General features: G+C 42.0%; 1 protein-coding gene across 4 annotated transcripts in view; it reads right to left on the reverse strand.

Annotated features, from left to right (window-relative positions):
* Positions 1–22,750, reverse strand: part of nacc1b (nucleus accumbens associated 1, BEN and BTB (POZ) domain containing b) — a 37,028-nt gene extending 14,278 nt beyond the window's left edge. Inside the window, exons 1-8 of one of the 4 annotated variants that reach the window (XM_076884630.1) lie at positions 20,195–20,249; positions 18,102–18,294; positions 9,273–9,423; positions 7,004–7,246; positions 5,038–5,259; positions 1,395–1,854; positions 392–689; positions 133–230 (exon numbers count right to left, since the gene is read on the reverse strand). In XM_076884630.1, the coding sequence (XP_076740745.1) occupies positions 133–230; positions 392–689; positions 1,395–1,854; positions 5,038–5,259; positions 7,004–7,246; positions 9,273–9,398 (1,447 nt within the window). In that variant the 5' untranslated portion in view covers positions 9,399–9,423; positions 18,102–18,294; positions 20,195–20,249. Of the gene's footprint in view, positions 1–132; positions 231–391; positions 690–1,394; positions 1,855–5,037; positions 5,260–7,003; positions 7,247–9,272; positions 9,424–18,101; positions 18,295–20,194; positions 20,250–20,322; positions 21,068–21,651; positions 21,823–22,672 lie in introns of those variants that run through there. The other 3 variants (XM_004574437.4, XM_004574436.4, XM_004574435.4) reach the window with 3 other exon arrangements.
* Positions 22,751–22,996: the final 246 nt, after the last annotated feature.

Genomic DNA, 22,996 nt, shown 5'->3' on the forward strand with positions numbered 1-22,996 from the left:
CATGGTCTGAGGTTTAAGGCAATTTCATTTTGGCTTCACTTTTCCAACCCGACGGGTACGTCCATCTTCCTTATACAGTCTATGCATGTAACTCTCAGTATACATACACTGTACGTCTTCTGTATGACTCACATTTGACAGCGTGCAGCACTCTGTTGTCCAGAGGTTTACGACTGGGATCATTGGTTGAGGAGCGGATGCCGGTTCCACAGCTGTTAGCCAGAGTGCTCCTGAGCAAGTTAAAACAAAACAAAAATACACATCAACACATAAAATACTTGAATGGACAATGCACATCTTTGTCTGCTGTCAACAAGCGCAAAAATGATCAACCATAAAATCTTTATTATATCAGTCTTACAAAAATAACCCCCCAAAATCAGACACTGACCTGTCGAAGAACGCCGCCAGAAGGCGTCTGAGCAGCACTTTGTGGCGGGTGCCGGCGCTGACGTGGCAGTTCATGAGCTGGGCGCGGGAGATGAACACAGAGGTGCCGCTCACCAGTTCCAGCTTCTCAGCCGGGTCTCCTTCCTCATACAGCTTTGGGTGGCAGCGGTTTCCGATCTGGCTGATGAGCTCGGCGGGCAGCGATGCTAGTTCCTGCCGGGACCGCCCCCCTCTGCCCCCCCGCCCGCCCCCTGAGTCTGGGGCTAAGTCTGGCAGAGCCTCCACCCGCTCCCCGACAACTGAGGAAGGGAAAGATCGAGTGTTACCTTTCTTTTTTTTTTGCAATGAGGGTTAGGGATCATTTAAAAATTTTATATAGTAGCAACAGCTTTTCAGCAGTGATACAAAACTTCTAAAGGGAATTACAAAGGGGGCCAGCTCTCAGATGTTAAAAAAACTGGATGCAGGCCGTTCAATCATACACGTTAGCCATAAACTTTTAACATCCAGTTCTAAATGTACTTCTGTTAATGGTCCTTCTTGTTTGAAACCACTGCATATTTACTGTAAGCACATGATGCTGCTCCTTCGAACTTTTCAGTCTCAAGTCTGATCCTAAAACATTCAATAAACAACAAACCTCGCTGTGCCCCAGTTTCCAATTCCTGCATGTAACAAAATACCGTTCGACCAACTTTATTCACCATCGTTCCATTCAAACCTCCATGTGATTGTCCTCAAACTAGTGATCAAGCAGACCATAAACAGCTCACAAACTTAAAGCAGGACCACAGCTTTCAGCGGTTTCAGTGTTTTGAACATTTCGCTCTCGCTAACATCCTCCACTATTGAGAAAGTTGGATAAACAAACTTTCCACCATTCGTACTCGTAAACACACTACAAGCGCTGCAGAGATCAGAGGAGGAAACTTTTAGACGGAGCTGCACAGTAACCCTGGAATGAACTCACCCGCTGATGCATTTATCCTGCTGTCAGCGCTTACCTGCTGCTCCGGCGTTCAGCATGCTGTACATGGTGTACATGTTGCAGATCTGTCTGTACTGCTCTTCAGTCTCATCTGCTATATCATCCTCCTCCTCATCGTCGTGGTAACTGATGGGCGAGTCGCTGGTGTACATGCTCAGGGTGCCCGGGCTCGTACCCTCTGGGGTCCCGCCGTTGTTGTTGTTATTGTTGTGGTTACTGTTGAGCACAGCTCCTCCCACTAAAGCGCTGCCTCCGCTGCCCACCAGAGAGGCGTTAGCGGCAGGTCCGCGGCCAGAAGCGTCCTGGGTTATTGTATTGGAAGAGGACGAGGAAGAGGAGGAGGAAGAATAGCGTGCAGCCTTCCTCAACCCGCCGCCCCCGCCCCCTCCTGACCCCCCTCCCCCATCACGGTTACCCCCCTCCCATAGCCGCTTGGCCACAGGGGTGCAGACCACAGAGTAGGGAGAGCCCTCCGGCTGAGGAAGAGAGAGAGGGAGAGAAACATGCTGGTTATAAACCAGCGCCTGACTGGAACACTCAATAAAACACAGTAATAAACAAATGTCATTTCATGGTTTCGTGGCTTAGAGTACAAATGGTACGTTTCCCATCTCAAGCAGCATCAAACAAATATCACTGGAGGTTCTGGCAGCACGTTTTTAATGCACATATATTGAACAGAGGTGCCGGCCTCAGCTGAAACAGAGCACACATGCTCGTTATTAGAAATGATTTGACTGTAATGAAGCGAGATGGGTTTGAGATAAAACATTCATTCAGCCACTCATTGTCAGTTCGTCAAATGCCTCCCACTGACCATCTCAGACAGGGGAAGATGTACTTCTTACAAGTACAAAATTCCAGGTCGCTATGGTCATAAGTTTATCAAAAAAGGATTTCAATAGATGATGGTGGGTTTTCTTTTTAGTACAATAGAATTCAGCTATGTAGAAATGATCTTCGGCGTCAAACTCAGGACCTTCTTTCTGTGAGGCAACATTGCTAACCACTGCGCCACCATGCTACCCTGCATCCCCGTTTGTAATTCAAAAAATCACACTGAGAAAATGACAATAAACACAAATCACAAATTCTGCATATATTATGAACTGAGTTGTTCTGGTACATGGTGTCATACCTGGGCAATGTCACACTGATGGTGGATGCTTTTTTCTCTATTCTAGCTTTAACATCTCAAGCCTTTATCAGTTTTCAAGAATATTATATGCTTCGTGTGTGAGAAACTGTGAATTCAATATCAGTCATCTAAAGGCCCCCAGATCTGCTGATAATGATTGGACATCCTAATATTTTAGGGATTCTCCATACTCATGAAGACATAATACCAGCACCGCACCCATCTCTTAAAGTATTTTTTAATGACAGCATAGATCAGAAATTTTGCATAAGAAGAAGAATCTTTTCCCAGGAATTTTTCAGGTCAAGTTAAGATTTTTTTGTTTTGTTTGTTGCTTTTTTAATTGAGATGAATTGAGATGGAAGGGCAAAAAGGCACAATTTCACACAGCCAATAATATGTAACTGAGCTATCGGGAGTATCAAATATATGACCCAAAGGCCAGAATCAGCCTTCCAGAGAATGAGAGCATGAAAATGAAAGATGCGGTTACATTTTCTGCGTGTAGTTTTGGCAGCAGAATGACAAAATGCAAATCTCAGGATGTTCATTTGCTTTATATAAAGTTTATTATTTAAAATTCCATCCATCCATCCATCTTCATCCGCTTTATCCGAGGCCGGGTCGCGGGGGCAGCAGCCTAAGCAGAGAAGCCCAGACCTCCCTCTCCCTAGCCACCTCATCCAGCTTATCCGGGGGAATACCAAGGAGTTCCCAGGCCAGACGAGAGATATAATCTCTCCAGCGTGTCCTGGGTCTGCCCCGGGGCCTCCTCCCAGTGGGACATGCCCGGAACACCTCACCCAGGAGGCGCCCAGGGGGCATCCTTGTCAGATGCCCGAACCACCTCAACTGGCTCCTTTCGATGTGGAGCAGCAGCAGCTCTACTCTGAGCCCCTCCTGGATGGTTGAATTTCTCACCCTATCTCTAAGGAAGAGGCCAGCCACCCTTCGGAGGAAGCTCATTTCTGCCGCTTGTATCCGCGATCTCGTTCTTTCGGTCACTACACACAGCTCGTGGCCATAGGTGAGGGTAAGGGCGTAGATCGACCGGTAAATTGAGAGCTTCGCTTTTACACTCAGCTCTCTCTTCACCACGACATACCGGTGCAGCGTCCGCAGCACCAATCCGTCTTTCGATCTCCGGCTCCCTTCTCGCGAACAAGACCCCGAGATACTTGAACTCCTCCACTTGGGGCAGGAACTCATCCCCAACCCGGAGTGGGCACTCCACCCTTTTCCGGCTGAGAACCATGGCCTCAGATTTGGAGGTGCTGATCCTAATTCCTGCTGCTTCACACTCGGCTGTGAACCGTTCCAGTGCGAGCTGGAGGCCATCATCCGATGAAGCCAACAGAACCACATCATCCGCAGATGATGTGGTTCTGACGAGTTTCTGAGGCCACCGAAGTGAAAGCCCTCCACCACTTGGCTGCGCCTAGAAATCCTGTCCATAAAAATTATGAACAGAAATGGTGGCGGAGCCCATCATCCACCGGTAACGAGTCCGACTTATTGCCGGCAATGCAAACCAAGCTCTTGCAACGGTTGTATAGGGATCGAATGGCCCGTAGCAATGGGCCAGACACCCCATACTCCTGCAGCACCTCGCACAGGACACCCCGAGGGACACTTATTATTTAAAATTAAAATTAATTACATTAAATGTGTCAATAAATAATCAAAATGTACTTCTTTACACTAAAAGAAAAATAGGAATATTTGTCTCAAATATGAACTCCAATGATGTTAACACTCCTGATTTAACAATCACATAAATAAATCATAACACAAGCTGTAACAGAAACTGATTAATTGGGCCCAACTTTTATTAAAATAATTATATTTAATAACCAGCCCTCTTGCTATTTTTCTAAATCGTCTGAAAATATCTGATGATCTGTTTTCTTGGCACTATTTCAATATTCAATATTTCAGTCTCTGTTTGTTTGTTTTTTGTTGTCTTTTTAACTGTGAAAACAAATCAGTGGTGGAAAAAGTCTGACGTCTACAGGTTAACATTTCACTTACAGAAATGTTAAGTGAAAATAAGAAGTAACATGCAATATATCAGCTTTAACAAGATCGCACGTCTCACACACAACTAACGTTAAATCTGCCACTGATGGGGAAACACTACACCTGACAAATATGATGATGTTTGCTTATCTATACCAAAAGTATGTGATGATGATCACACTGCCCCTAAAGAGATTATGCAGATTAGCAGCACTTGACATCACATGAAAACTATTTTTGGAACTCACAACAGATGCTTTCCTCCATTTTCAATGAAAAGAAATGAACATATCCAGTATATATACTTCGTTATTAGGGTAATCTGACTCTACCTGAAGCTGAAGTAACCGAATAAGGAGTCTGACCTTTAAAAAAATTCATGTTCCTTCCTCGGAAAGTTTTTGGACTCTTACTTCATTTCAAGATTATGATTCATCCGCCAAAAAAGAAAGAAAAGACAAAAGCATGTGGGGTTGTGTAGCAAGGCCCAGACCAAACCTACCTGCTGTGGCTGTGGAGCTGGCTGAGGTGTTGTGGCTGTATGTTCAGTCTTCACCTTGGACACGAGGGGAAGGGGTGTCAGGCAGGAGGCAGGCCTCCCTACAGTGGCAGCACCGATGCCAACTCCGCCCACTCCCACTGTTTGAGTGACGGGGCTCTGAGGCTCAGAGGATGGGGTCTCCTCGGTGTGGAGACCCTGGGAGTCACAGCTTGGAGAGGAGACCTGGTGTGGGGAAAGTTTCATGAATATGATCAAAACATATTATGCCATTAGAAGGGTAAATCTACTGTAAACATACTGTATGTCTGATATCTACTCAAATCTGACGGTAGCACTGAAGACAGGTAAAAAGAGACAGCACTATTAAATATATACATATATTAAATATTTACTGAGGGAAACTTGGTTGTTTGATGGAGCTGGGCTTAACATTTCTCAAATAAGGTATCAAAAATGTGTCCAGCACTCTGTTTTAAATCTCAGGCAACACATGGCAGCAGTGGTGTAATAATTTAGTAATAAAGAACGTAAATGATGACATTAGGAAGCATCCTGAGCTTGAACAAATGAAGCCAACACTTGTATTACAAAACCTGCAGTTCCTCTAGTGGACAACAGAGGCTCGCTCCAAAATTGAGTTGATCCTCTGTCCGAACATACCCAAATATTAAATTTCCGAAAACAATCCTTAAAAGGGTGATTCAACAAACAGAGCTGGAGTCTTTGCATCATTGTTTTTATGAGGCGGGGGGGGGGGGGGGGGGGGGATCACTGATCTATTCTTTTTCTTTAAGGCTTAAAATTAGGGGTGTAGCTTATGTTATCAGAATATTTTGTCATTTTATTAGAAGTAACTAATAAAAAGTCTGTCCAAGAAGTTTGCACTTGGCCTCAGTTAAGAAGAAACTTCTGTTTTATTTGTATGTTACTTAGCACTAGCTAGCTAATCTTCTATACACAATCTATGGAAATGACCAAAGTAATTCACACCTGAAGTTCATGTATAATGGTACAAAGAAGCCAGAAACAAATGACCATACAAGCCATCAATGAGCCAGTGGAATGCTCCAGTAGTAGTTTAACAATAAAATAGTAATATCTGAAAAATATGTGCTGATTAAAAGGTTAATATGTTCATGTTATTGTGGTTACAATCTAAAGCAGTATAATCAAATTAAGCGAAAAGTCCTGGAGTTCAAAATTGACAGTCTCCATATTATAATGCTGAAAAGAATTCTCCTTAATGAAACATTCACACACACAAAACATATAAGGCAACTTTAAATCTAGTAATCATGAATCAAACATGGACATCCTGGCTATTTAACATCACAACACTACTGGGAACTAAAAGATCGTTCATTTTTAGCACTATTTGGTCATTGTATTAACAATTCTATCAAAAATTTCTGCCAAATAGCTGATGGAGTAAGAAAACTACAAATAATGAACATTTTAGGAACAGTAAACTGTGATTGCACGATATGACTTTTCTAGTATCAAATCTTGTTGTATTGATCGTTTTTCTACTGGTCTACTAGCACATAGCTGGCATTTTATCAACCCTGTGTCTAGAGGTGTTAAGTGGAACTTTCAAGGAAATCAGTCCCCCTCATTAATATGCTAATTTATGCAGCCAGGCACTCCAGATCTAATCAGATCATCTGCTACTATAGAGGGAACCTGTAGTGTCAGTACGACGTTTCAATTATTCTCGATTCACGAGAACGTGTCTACAAACAGAGACGCCCCCATCACAACATAATGCCACGCATAATGTCACGCACAACAGGTAACACGGCGGCAGCACGCAGAAACGGCTATTTTTACATCTGCTTCATTTTGATTACATTTAAATAATCCTCATATTCACAGAAGTGTTCCTATGGATGCTCTTCTACATTTGCATTCAACTTTAACAGACGTTTAAATGACTCGATTTGTGATTGCTTCATTATCAGCTTACCTTAAGGAAAAACTCGGTGCCTTTCTCCATGATCTGTTGGATCTGGAGGAAGCCGGCGGTGTACATGAGCAGAAACTGGTCTCCCACATTCATGCTGAGGCGCCCCGTGTAGCAGAAGGCCAGGATCTGCTGGAAGCTCTGCGGCTGCACGGCCGGGGGTAGCTCCACCACCGAGCTCTTCCCCCCAGCATTGAACAGGTCCCGGAAGTAGGAGCTGCTGGCTGCCAGCACTGCACGGTGGGCCTGAGGGGTAAACAGCAGGGGTAGTGAAGTCGTAAGGGTTTAAAAATACATAGACTCCGATGCAGTAAACAGTATATATCAACATCCATATCCGGAGATTTGCACTTGCTCATGTTTGTTGTCAGTAAGGCAGAAGACATAAACAAACAGGAAAGCAGTAACAGAAGAAGACTAATACATTTTTATTGTTAATCTCTGGTTGAATTTATTTTAATGCAAAGCATGAAAATTGCATCCTGTTGTAAAGGAAACTTCACGTATTGCTCAACAGTAACTTTTGAAGCACTGCCAAAATTAGTGTCTTCAGGTTACGATGTCAAATTGCACTAAACAGTCCAAAACTAAGTTTATTGACTGATCAGGAGAGGCAGACAAAGGAAGCTCAAAAAATGTTGAGACTATTAGTTTTTGACCCGAGGCATCGTTTTTTTATCCTACCAAGAGATTCTCACCAAAATCCTGACACTACATGCACAAACAGTACTCCAGGCAATTCATCTGCACATTCTGGCAACAAGGAAACACGAGGACCTAGAATTACCAGCTTGTCACTGTGTCTCTCAGTGAACTGAGTCAAGCTGCATTTTACATCCGTGCTTGTCTAGACTCATACGTAGAAGACTAAGGTTGCAGTGGCTGAGATTTTTCCAGTTCAAATACGACACCTTGGCTTGGGTTATCTTCCATTTAGTGAGTAGCTGTCAGACACCAATGTCAAAATAATAAGCTGTATTCACTCTGAGGAAGAGACTGGGAGTCAGTCTTTATGTGTAAGCCAACATGAGGCTCTACTTAAACACTAACTTTGTAAAACAAACTGTGGCAAATAAATACACCCAAGAATAGAAATGTATTGAATTGGTATGTCATAGTAATTATTAGCATGTGGAGTGGAACTGACAAGAGACAGATAATGTGAAAATATATTCATGGAGTGCAAAAAAAGCTCCCCAACAAGTGTTACACTGAACATAGTGAGAGAGAAGGGACGGCAACAGCAATGTCGCTGTCAAAGCTTCTCAGTCCCGTCAAGTTATATGTCCATGCTGTGCAGTTTGCATTAAGTCAAAAGTTACTGCAAACTTAAAAGAACACTTACTGGTGAAACGTGTGAAATACCTCCAAACATACTGCCAAAAGTATTCGCTCATCTGCCTTCACGTGCATATAAAAAAGAGTTCTTAATCCATAGGGTTTGATATGATATCAGCTTCAATTTATCTGGGAGGGCTTTCCACAATATTTAGGAGTGTTAATGGGAATTTTTGACCATTCTTCCAGAAGTGCATTTGTGTGTTCAGACACAGATTTTTGGATAATAAGGCTCACAGTCTCTGCTCTAACTAATTCTAAAGGTGTATGAGGCTGAGGTCAGGACTCTGTGCAGGCCAGTCGAGTTCTTCCACACCAACAGGAGCAAACAGAACAACACAGAATTGACTGCAAAGAATAGATGACTCCCACAGATCAGTTCGCTCACCTTGATAACAACTCACTAACAACTACATCCCTAAAAACAACTATAAAGGAATTTGATAGGCTGACACCAAAGATCAGTGTCACCAGGTCATTATCTGTCCACTGATGAAATATGGCCACAATCTCTTCTTCTCTTTTTCACTTATGACGTTGAAAAATTAATAACACTAGTGCTTTTGCATTTGGGTCATCCGACATAAATGTTGTCATAATCAGTAAAAGTTTTCTTGAGTTACAAGCAAAAACATCTTTTGAAATGTCACAGTGACATTGAGATCCTTTCATACTTTAGTGAGAGTGCACATTTCTGCCAAATTTGGAGAAATTCAAAGTAAATAGATTACAGTAAAGAGTTGTATTCAGCATGGATGGGTGCACAGACAACAAGAATGTGTTTGGCAATGAGAGTAAGCTATGTGGAGACATAAAAAGATAAATTACTTTTAACTTTAAATATGCGCTTTTGATTCTGCCTGTATTCAGGTCAAACAAAAACGGCGTTAGCTATATTAGTTTGAATGAAGTCGTCAAAAAACTTAATTCTGACCTTGAAGGCATGTCCCTTGACGACCACGGAGACGTCACAGTAGAGGCCCTGCAGCCGCTGCTCGTTCAGACACTCCAGGACATTGTTGCCAAAGTTAGGGATCGCCATCTGCAGCGTCTGAGCCATAACGCTCTGCCCAGCACCACAGGGTCTGCAGGAAGTAGAAACAAGTTAGTGTGTGGATAACAGGAGCACTGGAAGGTTAAAAAGGAAGGAGTGGGTGATGGAGGAAAGGAATTATCTGGAAGGACGGTAGATGACGGGATGATGGGGACATACAGGTAATTGGCAGGAAGGTCAGGAGAGTTGGGAATTGGTACAGGAAAAAAATGAGAGACGTGATGGAAAGGAGACGATAAAATGAGGCAGCGTGACAGGGGCAAAGGAAACCAAATAAATGAGTTATGAGATAAGAGCGCAAAGAAGAACTGGAAAATATGCAAAAAACACAAGCAAGGCAGAGTTAAGGAGGGACGAAAGAGACTTAAAATAAAGAAATGGGGTAAGTAAAGTGTGTGATGATTAATGAATTAAGTATCTGGTAAACAACTTTAATTCAAAACTCTATCTTTCAAATGAAACAGAATTTGGGGCCACCAGCCACAGTTACATAAGCCTTTATCTTTTTTCTTTAAAAAAAAAAAAACCCTTGTTTCATGACATCTAATTCTCAGTTAATAAACTGTTTTGGTGGTTTTTGGCCTACTTTGTTATTTTCTTGTCGTTGCTTCCCAGTCAAAACACAGCCTCTTACATAACTCATCTATTTCACTCGTCTTCGTCACCATCCAACAAAGAAGCTTGTGATCAAAAGTGGAAGAACTGTCAAAGTACAGAAAAGGAATAAAATAAAGCAGGACTTTATCTCTAAAATCGGTGTTTCTCATGACTGAAGTCATCACTTTTTTGGTTTTGTTTAAAAATGCACAATACAAACACAGAACGACTCGAACGCCAAGTATGACAAAGCAGAAGTAAACAGACGAGAGCACAAAGGTGAGTCACGACTCCACTGAACAAATACGTTATATAGAGGATCGTGGCCTCCGAGTGATGGATGGTGGCCGAGCTTAGCTGACACCGACAAGTATTTGGAGCGCAGCTTGTGGTGAGGAGCTGATGATGATGAGCTCCTACCCTGGCTACAAACCCAAACAAACCACTAATAGGAAACTGATTAGCCTCGTTCCTCCACTAGGAACGAGGCTCACAGACCAAGCCTAGAACCTACACACCAGCTTTCTAACTCCGGTTCTCCTCATACATTTGCGGGAGTGTGTACAGTGATGCAGCAGCAGACACTTAAAGGTTAAAAATATCATATATACAGCTTTTCTTGAGGTTGCTCCCTTCTGGGGCTGCACCAGCAGATGATCTGCTTCCCTCTCACCCTATTCCTAAAATCTAATTCTGTCACACAAATACACAAACTTCATGTCCTCTTTCACTACATCCATGAACCTCCTTTGTGGGATTCCTCTTTTCCCCCTGCCAGGCACCTCTATATTCAACATCCGTTGTCCAGTAGATCCACTGTAGGTGTTTTTCGAACAAAGACTTTTTGGGATTCCCAAAGGGTAACTACTTGGGGTCCACCGATTTTTCGGCGGGCTGATATTGTCGGTCAATATTAGCCATTTGGTCATCTATTGGCAGACAAAGGAAAATACACAAAAACTAACTGATCTGCGAAGCATGGGACAGAGCATTATAGAATAAATAAATTTAACAGGTTTTGTTAAGATGTGTCTGAAATAATAAAAAACATACTTGCAGATACATCAGATTTTTAAATCACCAAATCCATATCAGTCTTAAAAATCCTTTATTGGTGAGGATCTAGGAGCTGTTCCAAGACCTACTTACCTCGGACAGCGTTTTTTCTGTTTTCATTTTAACCACTAATAAAAATGCGAACATGACAAAATGGCATTTGACACTGCAGCAGCAACAACAACTGCAAGGAGATAAAGCGTGAAACACCCAGTATAACGTCATTACGCTACATGTGGCGTGGACAGAATAGTGTAGCATGAAATGCAAGCTAAATCTTTAGTCAGTGTTGTGTGGTTTGTTTTTTTTTACTTTGGTCAGCTACATGATGATTCGCTGGTATTACACAGCTAAACTTTACATGGATTATTTTTGTCAGTCATCAGCAGTGTTGGTCAAGTTACTTGAAAAAAGTAATCAGTAACTAATTACTGATTACTTCCCCAAAAAGTAATCCCGTTACTTTACTGATTACTTATTTTCAAAAGTAATTAATTACTTAGTTACTTTTTAAAAGCACGATTTGCAACATGAATAGGTAATAAAGCGATAGATCTTTCAGCCCAATTCTACTTTTTCTACATAATCCATCATACAAAATGTAATCAAATGGAAAAGTCTCTTTTTTTAACTTGTTTTATCAGTTTTAATCTTTTAACTTTATGCATCAAGAAAAAATTTAATTATATGCAACATTCTCTGACTTGAATAAATTAGTTTAACATTTAAACCTATTTTCTACACATTCCAGCACATAAGGAACAACTTGTGTTTCTAAGGCGAATATTTTTTTTCATAGATTGTCTCCTGCTTTGTGAGTAGCTTGAGTAGCAAGTCAACATCTTCCACACAAACTATTGCCAACTGCAACAACCTGCTAGCAACCAAAACAACAGCACCAAGTGCCTCTTTGAAGCAAGGTTCCCATTAACAACTGCGAGAAAAACCTCCCCAGCTTGTCATAGAATACACATTTTTTCCTTGCGAGTAGAAGTTACCAGATGGTTGCCTAGTTGGTCTCTAGGCCTGTATGACTGAGGCCTTACTCAAAGGTCTCGCTTGTGATGTAAAATACTTTCCCTAAAGTTGAAACTAAAAAAGAAAATGCAAGAGGTTCTCAAGGGAACTGAGAACCAGTGCCACTTGAGAAATAGCTTCAAATGTTTTAAAGTATCAGATTTCTATGCCTCTGAGCTTATCAATTCCTTTATCAATGCCTGCAGGTGCTGGCAGTGTGCACTTTGATTGCAAAACAACCTCATACACATGTCTAGTGCTACCACATAAAGGAGTTATGGCAGAGAGGAAGAAGAGGCTCAGAGCATGACTTGATTTCACTAAGAAAGAAGAGAACAGTTGTGTTTACAAAGTCACAAAGTGATTATTTCAGGTAGGGATGGAAACACCAGCAACATGCTGAAACATCTTACACACAACGTGAGCTTCACTTCCATGTATGTGACGCTCTAAATACATGCAGAACAAGTGCTGTTGCTACTGTCGCCCAACAGTGCTGCTCAGTGGTAACTGGCACTAAATAAGCTGAAATATAATAACATTAGCACCATGCTTAAAGCTTAAATTGAGGGTTGGGAAGAGGGTTCAGAGGGTTGGGAAGCTCATCTGTAACCGGAAGGTTGCCGGTTCGATCCCCCTGCTCTCTCTCTCTTGAGCAAGACCGCCTGCTGGTGTTGGCCAGAGGGGCCGATGTTGCGATATGGCAGCCTCACTTCTGTCAGCCTGCCCCAGGGCAACTGTGGCTACAACTGTGGTTTACCTGCACCAGTGAGTGAATGAATAGTAGAATTGTAAAGTGCTTTGGATGCCCAGAAAAGCGCTATATAAATGCAATCCATTATTATAAATTAAAACAAATGCCACACAAACATGCTCTCATTTCCTCCACCTCAGATGCCAGCTAGCATTAAGCAGTACTCTGTTTGGGACTTTAGATAATGAAGCTGTTCTGACAAAAAAACCTCGCTGTACTCATTTTCTCACATAATTGAGCCAAGAATTGATAAAGAACCAGATCAATAAGCACATCACATTAAAGAAATCTACAAAATCTTATCAATTCCCATCTCTAGCCTTGACACAAAAAACTACCTGCCATTCAGAATGGGAAAAGCGTGACTGATCCATGTTGCTTATTTGAACTGTCACAGGAATGTTAATGGAAACCTGGATGTAATAGCATAAATCATCAAAGTGCGCCGATGCAAAGAGCTTCTAGGGTAGGTACTTCAATTTCTGGTAAAAGTTTTCAATATCTGGATTCAGATTTTTTCATAACAACTTACTGCCAAACACGCCTGTCCCTAGCATGTTTCAAAGCCTTTCAGTGACTTTTTAAAAAGTCAAAATCATTGACTCTGGGACAATGAATCATGTACTATTCTAGTCTTCTTAACTCTGATCTAATATTCATCACACATCTGACAGAACTGCTGGATCACTTCATCAGCTGGAATCAATAGAAAAAACATCTTGATAATAAGAAATTGCTCACCTGACGTATATTGTAATCTTGAAAAGGTCTAGAACTCTGTAGGTCATTACTTCTTAAAGTCTGATTAACCTCCCTCACTTGAGGTCATAAACAGATTGAGTACAGTTTTATTATGTAGACACATCATCAAATCACAAAGAGCTCATGTTATAGAAGAATATTTATTCATCTCTGGTTTACAATAAAAGAAGACAATTTGACTGTCATTAGCTACTTTATAATACAGGTTCCTTCACCCCCACGCCACATGACCTGCTAATTGTGGCTTTCTTTATTAATTTACATCACCTGACTTACTGTTTACTTTACCGAGGAATGGCAGAACTGGCTTCATGCCTGAGTACACACCGTACTCAGGTCTTAGGTAAATGTTAAAGGATTCAAAATGCCACCATCACACAATACAAAAATGATTATTTGGAACGTAGGGTATTTTGCCTTAATAACCAAGAACAAACTTCTGGCAGACTAAATTAAGTTTACCTTTTATATGACAAAATTGATCACATGTGAAATGTTAAAACTGCAATCCAATTGTTAAGTGATGACGTGACGAATCCTACTTCCGGGTCTAAAGTAGTCTGCGTTTAATATGGCTTTTGTGTTGTTAACATGTTTAATGTTATGTATTTTCTTCTATTTAATCTCAAAAAGCTCCTAAAACAGTCAGTGATCACTGTTGACCTCCCTCGGCTTTTATTACCGCTAATCATTTATTTAAGCTCAGTTTTTAAAACCTTAGGATGTAACTACAGCCCAGCCCATGCAGCAGTATATGAATGACTAACCTCGTATTGTGGATGGATTATCTCAGTTGTTCTCCTGGCTGAAGTTTGGTCCTTTTACAGCATCCTGCCATGCGATTACATTTGTTCCTGACCACCAACAACACTCACGTTAACTTTTATCCAGTGGGAAAAAAGTTAGCTTGTTTATATTATGCTAACATAGCTGTGTAGCTAGTGGTCACGTAGCACATCATTATATACCAGCTAGCCCAACTTCAGTAACCCTACAAACGTCACTGCTGTTTAGTTTCCTGTCTTGATTTATGCTGGAAGTGATAGCAGAGCTGTACGTTTTAATTTGTTTCCAAAACCCCGCAGTCAGGACATGCTATATTGTATTTAGATAGAAGCTAGTGAGCTAACTCCCTGCTAACTTCTAACTCCATTAAATGTCATAAATTCCGTTTTCATGGATGCCTGGATGTTAAACTCAATTGTTACACCTGGTAGAGCAGAACGCTGATCATTTTATTAAAGATGAAAGACTTTAGACAGTTTTCCAACTCTCAGTAATGCCATAGTGATCGTTTGATATATGGACCTGCAGCGGAGTTTAGGTCCAGACACGGCTAGTGACGTCAGACTGAACAACCGGATAAGTAGAAATCAAAAACAGGCAACCCCCCCCCCACATGAGAAAAAACAATAAGAAAGACAACAAACATAAGAACCACAGCTTTTCTTCACCTTTGTCTAGTAAAAAGCCATGGTTATGCACATGCTCTTATGCCATGTCATTTGCCTTCGAACAGTCGAACAGGACTCAAAGCCATTCTGCATTAAGTGAATTTAAAAATGTCTTTGCACAGTGGATTTTATTAAAATTCAATTATAATTTTCTAGTTAATGTGAAATATTCTACAGCCTGGCCAGAAGTGAATGTGGGCTTTTAGGAAGTGAAAAAAAGCAATGGACAAGGGGTGCACTGGATTATCATACTGTTTTCATAATTGATGAAGGCCAAAGTAAAGTTTGATTGATTCCCCGGCCTTACTTTTTGCTATTTACTCTCAATCTGGGTTTGGCCAAAGTATTCCATCTAGATTTTCTAAAGCCAGAGGCCAGGCTTAAAACAGTAAGTCAAACTCCAAGTATCTCCAGTGATTACAGTCATGATCTGATTTAACAAGTGATTTGTTGTGCAGCTGTAATGAACAATATTAAGTCAGCAAAGACAAATGCCGAATAAGAAATGCTGATGCATAACTTCCCCAGCACTACACTTTGGTAGTTATCCATTCAGTCACGAGTGAACAAAGAAGGGCAGAGGGCTTATAGCCTTATAGTACAGTTTTTTTATTTCATATTTCTGTATAGTTTTTTTATTTCATATTCTGTATAGTTTTTCATATTTATATCCTGTTCATATCCTGTACATAGCTTGTACTCACTACAGCCTGTACATACATATAGTTATAGCATATTCATAACATACTTCATACCATGTACATTATAACATACCATAATAGATCCATTTCTGTAATATACTCACATATCTATATTATTGCTAATATATATTTGTAATATATCTATATCATGGCTAAAGCACTTCTGGATGGATGCAAACTGCATTTTGTTGCCTTGTACCTGTGACATGTGCAATGACAATAAAGTTGAATTCTATTCTATACTATCATAAACAAAATGTATCCCCTTACAGGAAATTCCATCGCCACTTAACTCAAGCACAATAGCCCTTTTTAATGCTCATAAATGGCAAATACATGTTTAGTGGGTGGAGCTCAGTTGGTGACAGAAAGTGAATGTTTTCCAGTTTCATATCTTGTGGGAAAACCCAGCAAATGTACTGAAGACAATTCACTGACGTACCAAATACAGCAGGAGGCAAGGCCATAGCATGTAACTGTAAAAGACGTAGGCTATGGACTTTCCACACACTACCTCTGTTCTGAAGAAGTAACAGTGAGGGAACAAATTGTGGACTTTTAGATCCCCTGAGAGAAATCCTCTATAACCACATAGTCACATATCACATTGTTCAGTCTACTGAAAGTGGCAGCTTTGCAGTTGCTTTACTAACTACATCTCTAACTGTTCCTTTATGTGTGTTTAAGATCTTCTATCTTAAAAATGCACTCAAATTCTGAATGGTTTTGTTCACTTTAATCTGCTTATTTAAGCGTTGGAACTAACATTATTCCTCATCGCTAACATTAAGATATCACAATGCTCTTTGTCTAAAAAGTGTTACCTTTCTCATGAAGTCCCAGACTGAGGCTGAGAAAAGGCAACAATGGCTTACACTCCAAATTGGTCTACAAACACAGATGGAAATCTTACAAGCAAGCACGACATGGTCCCAAGTCTGTAACTGACAGACTGTTGTGACTATGCTGGACAGCTTTTTCCTTTGGGTCATGCTGCTAAAGCAAGCCACCATCAGTTCGTTCTTTCTACAGGAAACCAACAACCAACTTGATTTGGTTCAAATGCAGTGATCCGAGTGTAAAACAGAATCTGCCTACTTCACAATGCACTTTATTCCTGAAAAAAAACTATCATGCAACAAATAAACCTACAAAGGGATTGGAAGCACCACTTTGCAAGGAAACTGGACATAAACTGATGATAAATGGGCAGAAAACCCCCCAAATACTCATACAATACTGATACCATATGTATGTCCATGTTTTTCTCTTGTAGATAAAAAAAAGCTGACCAACTGTCAAAGTGACAACAACAAAGTTTACATAAATTGAAAGTGAGTGTGTAAAAATTTGTCTTACACCTCCCAATTCAACTCCATGATTCAAGCTGCTGTAGGACAAACATGTTTTAATCAGCCAACATATCAAGAACATTAAATTTAGACTGCACCCCATGAATGCTGCGGCCAGCTGGCATGTTTCTGTAACAGTTTGGACCGGCTCTGCCCCGCAGTTTCTCCCTATCTATGGAAATCTATCAATCCATTGTTTACCTCAGCTGTCAATGCTGGTTGAAAAGCATCTACCCTTATTTAATCTAAACGAGGCTGTAAAACTTTGTGAAAAAATAAGGATACAGGTCAGTGTTTCAAAGAAGCTCACTTCTATCTGATGACAGCCATACCGCCGTATTGTGGTTTTTGCCACAATAGCCGCTGGTAGTCAAACTATCCCTGAAGTAACTTTGTTGGAGTCTCTGGAGAGAATAAACTTCCATGAGATAGGAAAGTGTGATTTTTAGGGTATCGTGAGGGAACATGGTGACTTCCACAAACCACAAACCTACTCCTGTGTATTTTAAATTTATATTAATGATTTTTTTAATTGACTGATGTAAGTTTTTAAGTTTAGGAGAACGCATCAATTAGTTGGAAGACATAATTGTTCACTAAAGTATGTATATTGATGAGTACAATTTTTTTTTCTATTAAATAACCTCAAAAAATGACTAACTCCACTGTTAAGAGGTGGGTTGTTTTTTGTTGACTTGCTCTCTCACAATAACACAAAGTGGGTAAAAGGCAGACATACAGATTTCTATGCAACCAGATTCAGCCCAAAAATCGGATCTGCAGCAATACCTCTAACTTTGCTGAAGTGGTGACAACAGCTATAACTTTGTCATAAGAACAAGCCAAGACACATGACAATGCCTCTAGTTCCAAACCCACTTAATAACTGCACATTCAGCATACAGCCCAAAAGTGACCAACGCTTTAATCACCGGGAGTCCTTCTGGGAAACGTTGACAAAGAAGGTTTTGCAAAGGTTAACAAAACAAGAAAATTACAACTTTTCGCAAACTAACCTCACTCCTGGAATGGCTTCGATCGAAATTACAAAACAAATGTCTGGAGGTGGATTTTTCCCTCTAAACCATAACTCCTTCAGTTGAGCTTCTCCTTGGCCGGTAATAAAAGGCAGTGGCTGTATGGTGTGAAGCTTCCAGGTGTGAATGGTGGGTGCTGCTCTGGCATGCACGCTCAGCAAACCTTCACTGGCTGAAAAATAAAGGGTGAACAAATTGGACTAAAGCAGTCCTGAGCTCCTGCCTTACGCCTACATAAGGGCAGCGCTGAGAATAGGGGGCCATCATAATTAATTATGTTTATAGTGACTAATTAAATCTGATTGATGCAGGCATGAAAACTATGACAGTGGACTGAAAGGGAAGAGTAAAATGTGATTACTTACAACTCCACTGCCACACATTACATCAAAAGCATTTTAATTTTTGTTTTAATGAGGCTTGATCTAACCTGCACAGATCAGCCTTGGCTATCAGCATTTTTATATACAGATAGACAGAGAGATAGATTTCAACACTAGCCACCACATAAAGTGGAATATAATGCCTTAAAATTGCAAAATATTACTATGTTTATTAATTGTGTAAACTGCTCGACAATATAATTACACTTAATTAATTGTGCAGTCCTGTTCTGTACGAGGACAATTATGATCACAAACGGATTATTGGATTGGGAGCACTCTGTACAATTTGTTCTGTAAAAAACAGTCTCATTATATCGGGTCTCTGTTACCGAGTGCATTGTATATAGGTTAGTTTTCTCCTACCTTTTCTTTTTTAATCGATAAAGCTTTGGCAATAAGAAAGTTCGTTTGTGCCTTGCTATTGTACCTGGACACGTTATTGTGGCTTGACAGCTTGTGTCGATGTAAAGAAATCAATATGCATTGAATAAGTGCAATTAAAATTCAACTGTAGAGGCTCCGAGTGATATTTACTCAGCGCAGTTTGGGTCCTATACAGGATTTGTTTACACGCATTACTTCTACTTTAATCAGAACACAACGATCTTACTGGGAAATGTGGGTCGTTGTCTTTACAAAACAGTGTTTTGATAGCGAAGAAAGTCTAAAAATGACTGTTTCTGATTCTATGGCACTAAAAATGCACGATCTGCTCCGCTAACATCTGCACTTCCCATGGCCTTGAGCAAGCAATTGAACTGACAAATGTCCCAGTGGAGCATCTCAGCGACCAATGGTGAGATGTCTGTGGCTGTTTCCAGGTGTAAATATGTGCAGTCGTATGAATAATAAGCAGCTGCCAAGACAAAGCATGTCTGCTGAAAAAAGAAATAAATAAAATCTCCCCACAGTATTCGAAGACAAAAAGAATAAAAATAAAGCAGCGAACGCATCGAGTGACAGTGTGCACAGTTGCTGATAATGACAATAATATGCTGGCGATGCTGATAAAAGTTTCAACATTTTAAAAGCAGAACATTTTTTTTCATGCAAGCTGGTTTCCATTCACACTGCTTCATTGACATGTCATGTCACACAGGGATATGGTACCAGGCACCTTTTGCTCCTCACAGGTCAGAGGTCACAATAACTTCCAAGAAACAGAAAAGGAGAGTTAACTCACACTACTTGACCCTTGCCCTGTATTCCCCATGTGCCCCACTATGTGCTTTGACTCCACAAGAAAAAAAGAGTGTGTGACTGCGTGTGTGTTTCAATCATCTGCAACTTTGAAAATTGTTTTCCAGCACCAAAAATAAAGCAAAAATATATATATATACTCAGGTTTATGCAAACTAACCACATGCTGCTGCTAATACCAAAACACCAACATCAGATTACCGCAGTCATTTTGCTGCCAGATAATAAACCCGAGCAACCACGTGAACACGGGCTTTTGATATCAATATCAATCACTGCCTAATCATATTCAGTTTCCTGGTTTGGGGAGGTTAAAGGTGGCCTGTTAGCAAGTAGCAGGCTAAAGCTAAGGCTAACACTGGCAGAAGTAAAAACAGTTCACACATGCACACAACTCACAAACAAGGCTCCAAATCACGTGTAATAAACGCCAGCCTTGGGTGGCCTTTAGTTTGCAGCCGTTTGGGCTAGAAATCCTGTATTTACCGAAACTCGTGAGCAGACAGGCATCACAATGTGGCTATAGTCGTAGCCTCCCTTGAGCACGACTAGAGCAGAAACTTCAAAACCGAGATATCATTTATACACATTAATTATACATCAATTAATCTCACATGAAAGTCTCGCAGAGTCTCGCTGGCGGACGCCTCGGAGAGAAACAGCCCGCCGCCACCAGCGGTGCAGCAGGGCAGTCAGAGCGGGCAGAGAGCTCTCGGTGCCCCGCCGTGTGCCAGCCTCGATGCCCGGTAGAATTTGGGAGTCCTCAACTGGCCCGGGCCGGTGTGTGCGTGCATTCAGCGGAGGGAGGGGGCGAGGGAGGGGGCGGCAGCGGAAAATGGACAAAAAAAGGAGAATGAGAGAGCTCCTCTTTTTTATTTTTGAATGTCAATGATGGTTTTTAACTGCCCTCAACACACACGTTTATCGTCTGGGGGACCAGGGGTACGAAATATGGCACAAAAATAGTCGGGGGCGGGGGGTAAAATATTCAGCAGTTCCCGTCTCCCCTCCACTCCGTGCCAGCGCGGTGTGATGTCCGTTAAGACCGAGTTCCCTCCTCCTCCTCCGGCCGAATGGCAGCTACCAACATGGGACAGACACGCGTTGTTCCCCCTCCAAAATGTCGCTTATACTATATCACAGCGAATAAATGCTTTATTGCATCTCCACCAAAAAGCGGACTCGGGAACCACGCGGGGCTATCTTCACTCTGAGGAACTAAGATTCTTAAGGTATTTTTCTAAAGGAGAAGCGGGGGGTCTACAGCGGAGGGCGATCCTGGCACTCCATCTTTAGCCGACATCAACAGGTCATCCCGGGACACAAATGCGCTGCAACTGTGGGCGAGACAGACGGATGGATCCGGCATGGCGAGAGAGGAGAGGAGAGGAGGGGAAAGGAAAGTAGGGGGCTGGCTGTAAAATCTTAACCCATTTACCGACAGCAGCCTATGCCATGAGATTACACAAATAAGCAACTACCAGCGTCGTTCAAATGCAGCAATGTCTAAAAGGAAGAGGGGAATAAATGCACCCCTCGCTCAAACCTCAGGTAGTTTCTGAGAAAGTTCAGGAATGCTAGAGAAAGAGGAGCATAGGTCTCACGAGAAGACAGTCGCCCAGGGGTAGCCCGAGGCGACGAGTGAGTGGTGCCGGTGTGAAGTGGTTAAAGTTTTGGTCTGTCCCCAAGCACCCATCCCCCATAGGAGCCAGCACAACTTTACCACCCCACTCCCCTAAAAAACAATAGCCTAACCTCCACTTCAACAAAACGCCGAAGTCCCATACACCACCCCTCCATCTAAATTCACCCACAGAAATGTAAGCATATACAAACACGCAGTGGTGGGCACGGGCAACTAGCAAACCCGGTCCCCCAACCACCCTCCCCAACGGGCCGAGTCCGAACCGTTACACACGGTGACCCGCCGAGCTTCCACTCACCCCTCGGCTGTGTTCGCTGGAAAGTGTTTCAATGGAGGAGCAAAGCAGAAGTGGTCTAGTGTCTCCCTCCGCCTCACTACAGACACTCATTCACTGTGACTGTACGCCGTGAACCAGCAGCGGAGTACGCATACACATACATTACTTTGCGAGCGCGCAGGATGTCGGGCGTGCACGCACGCACACACACGTGCCAGCGAGAAGAGCGCGGAGCTATCGAGGAGGACGCAGAGGAGCAGAGCGGGGATTTTTTTTGAAACTCTCCCAGGGGTTGCAGACAGATCGCAGAGCTACCGATGGACAGACAGACACACACACAGAGGCTGTATGCACTATTTTATTGGGCACTTTGTTTACTATGTGCTATATTGTCAGCAGGTCACAGGTGCGTAATCTAAAATGACTAGCCCACCTATTGATGTATTATTAGTGTCTTTACATCAAAAAAAGTCAGAGTTGCATGATGTCATAACTTCAAACCAAAGTAAAATAAAAAAGTTTACCTCAGTGGTAATCAAAATAAACCTCACCAAATCTTTAATTTGTCTCCAAAGCCTTTAAAAACAAGTTAAGGGGTAAATTATAGGCTCGCCCACACACTCACTCTGTTTTCATTCAGTGCAGACAATGCGGAGCAAAGTTTACATTTTTCTGCATTTAAAGATATAGCGATTTTTTTTCATGTCAAAATGCATAGATGTTTTTTCATCGCTTTTATTCGTTTTATACGAGGCTAAACTGTTTTGTTTTTTCGTTTTGAAAGATGGTTAAATAAGACAGAAATAATTTAGAAAGCCGGTAGAAATGCATAGAAATACAGAAATAGTCACACGGGTAATGTAAATACAGATGTAGCCCAACAGCAATAAAACTGGCGGTAATCAGATTACATCCGAAGGAATAACGGATCACGGGTTCGAGCCCACGCGCCGCTGCGGGCAGGTAGACTGCCAGCGTCCCCAGCCGACCCGACCGTCTGAGCCCCACCCACCAGTCCACCCACTCAACCCCACTCACTCACCGGCGTGTCTTTGGTGCTGGAACCAATTCCCCTCCGATGCCCGACACCGCACGGACGTGAAGCCTACCGGGCCGGCGGTTCGATCCCCGCTGTCTGATCTGTACTGAGAGTGCGTCTAGACTCCGGGCAGGTGAGCCCTCCGGGGCCTCCAGGCGCTGCGCACAGTGAATACTAAACAGGATGAGACTGCATTCAGGCACGGCACTGCGCTCCCCGCTCTCTCTCCCTGTCATGCCAAATACTATTAACTCTATAATTCTCCTGTGTCAGATGTATAGCGCCACGCTCTCTGGGCATTCATTGTCACAGCGCCCCCATCCAGAT

Source organism: Maylandia zebra, linkage group LG6, assembly GCF_041146795.1.
Source record: "Maylandia zebra isolate NMK-2024a linkage group LG6, Mzebra_GT3a, whole genome shotgun sequence".
In the NCBI taxonomy this organism is placed as follows: Eukaryota; Metazoa; Chordata; class Actinopteri; order Cichliformes; family Cichlidae; genus Maylandia; species Maylandia zebra.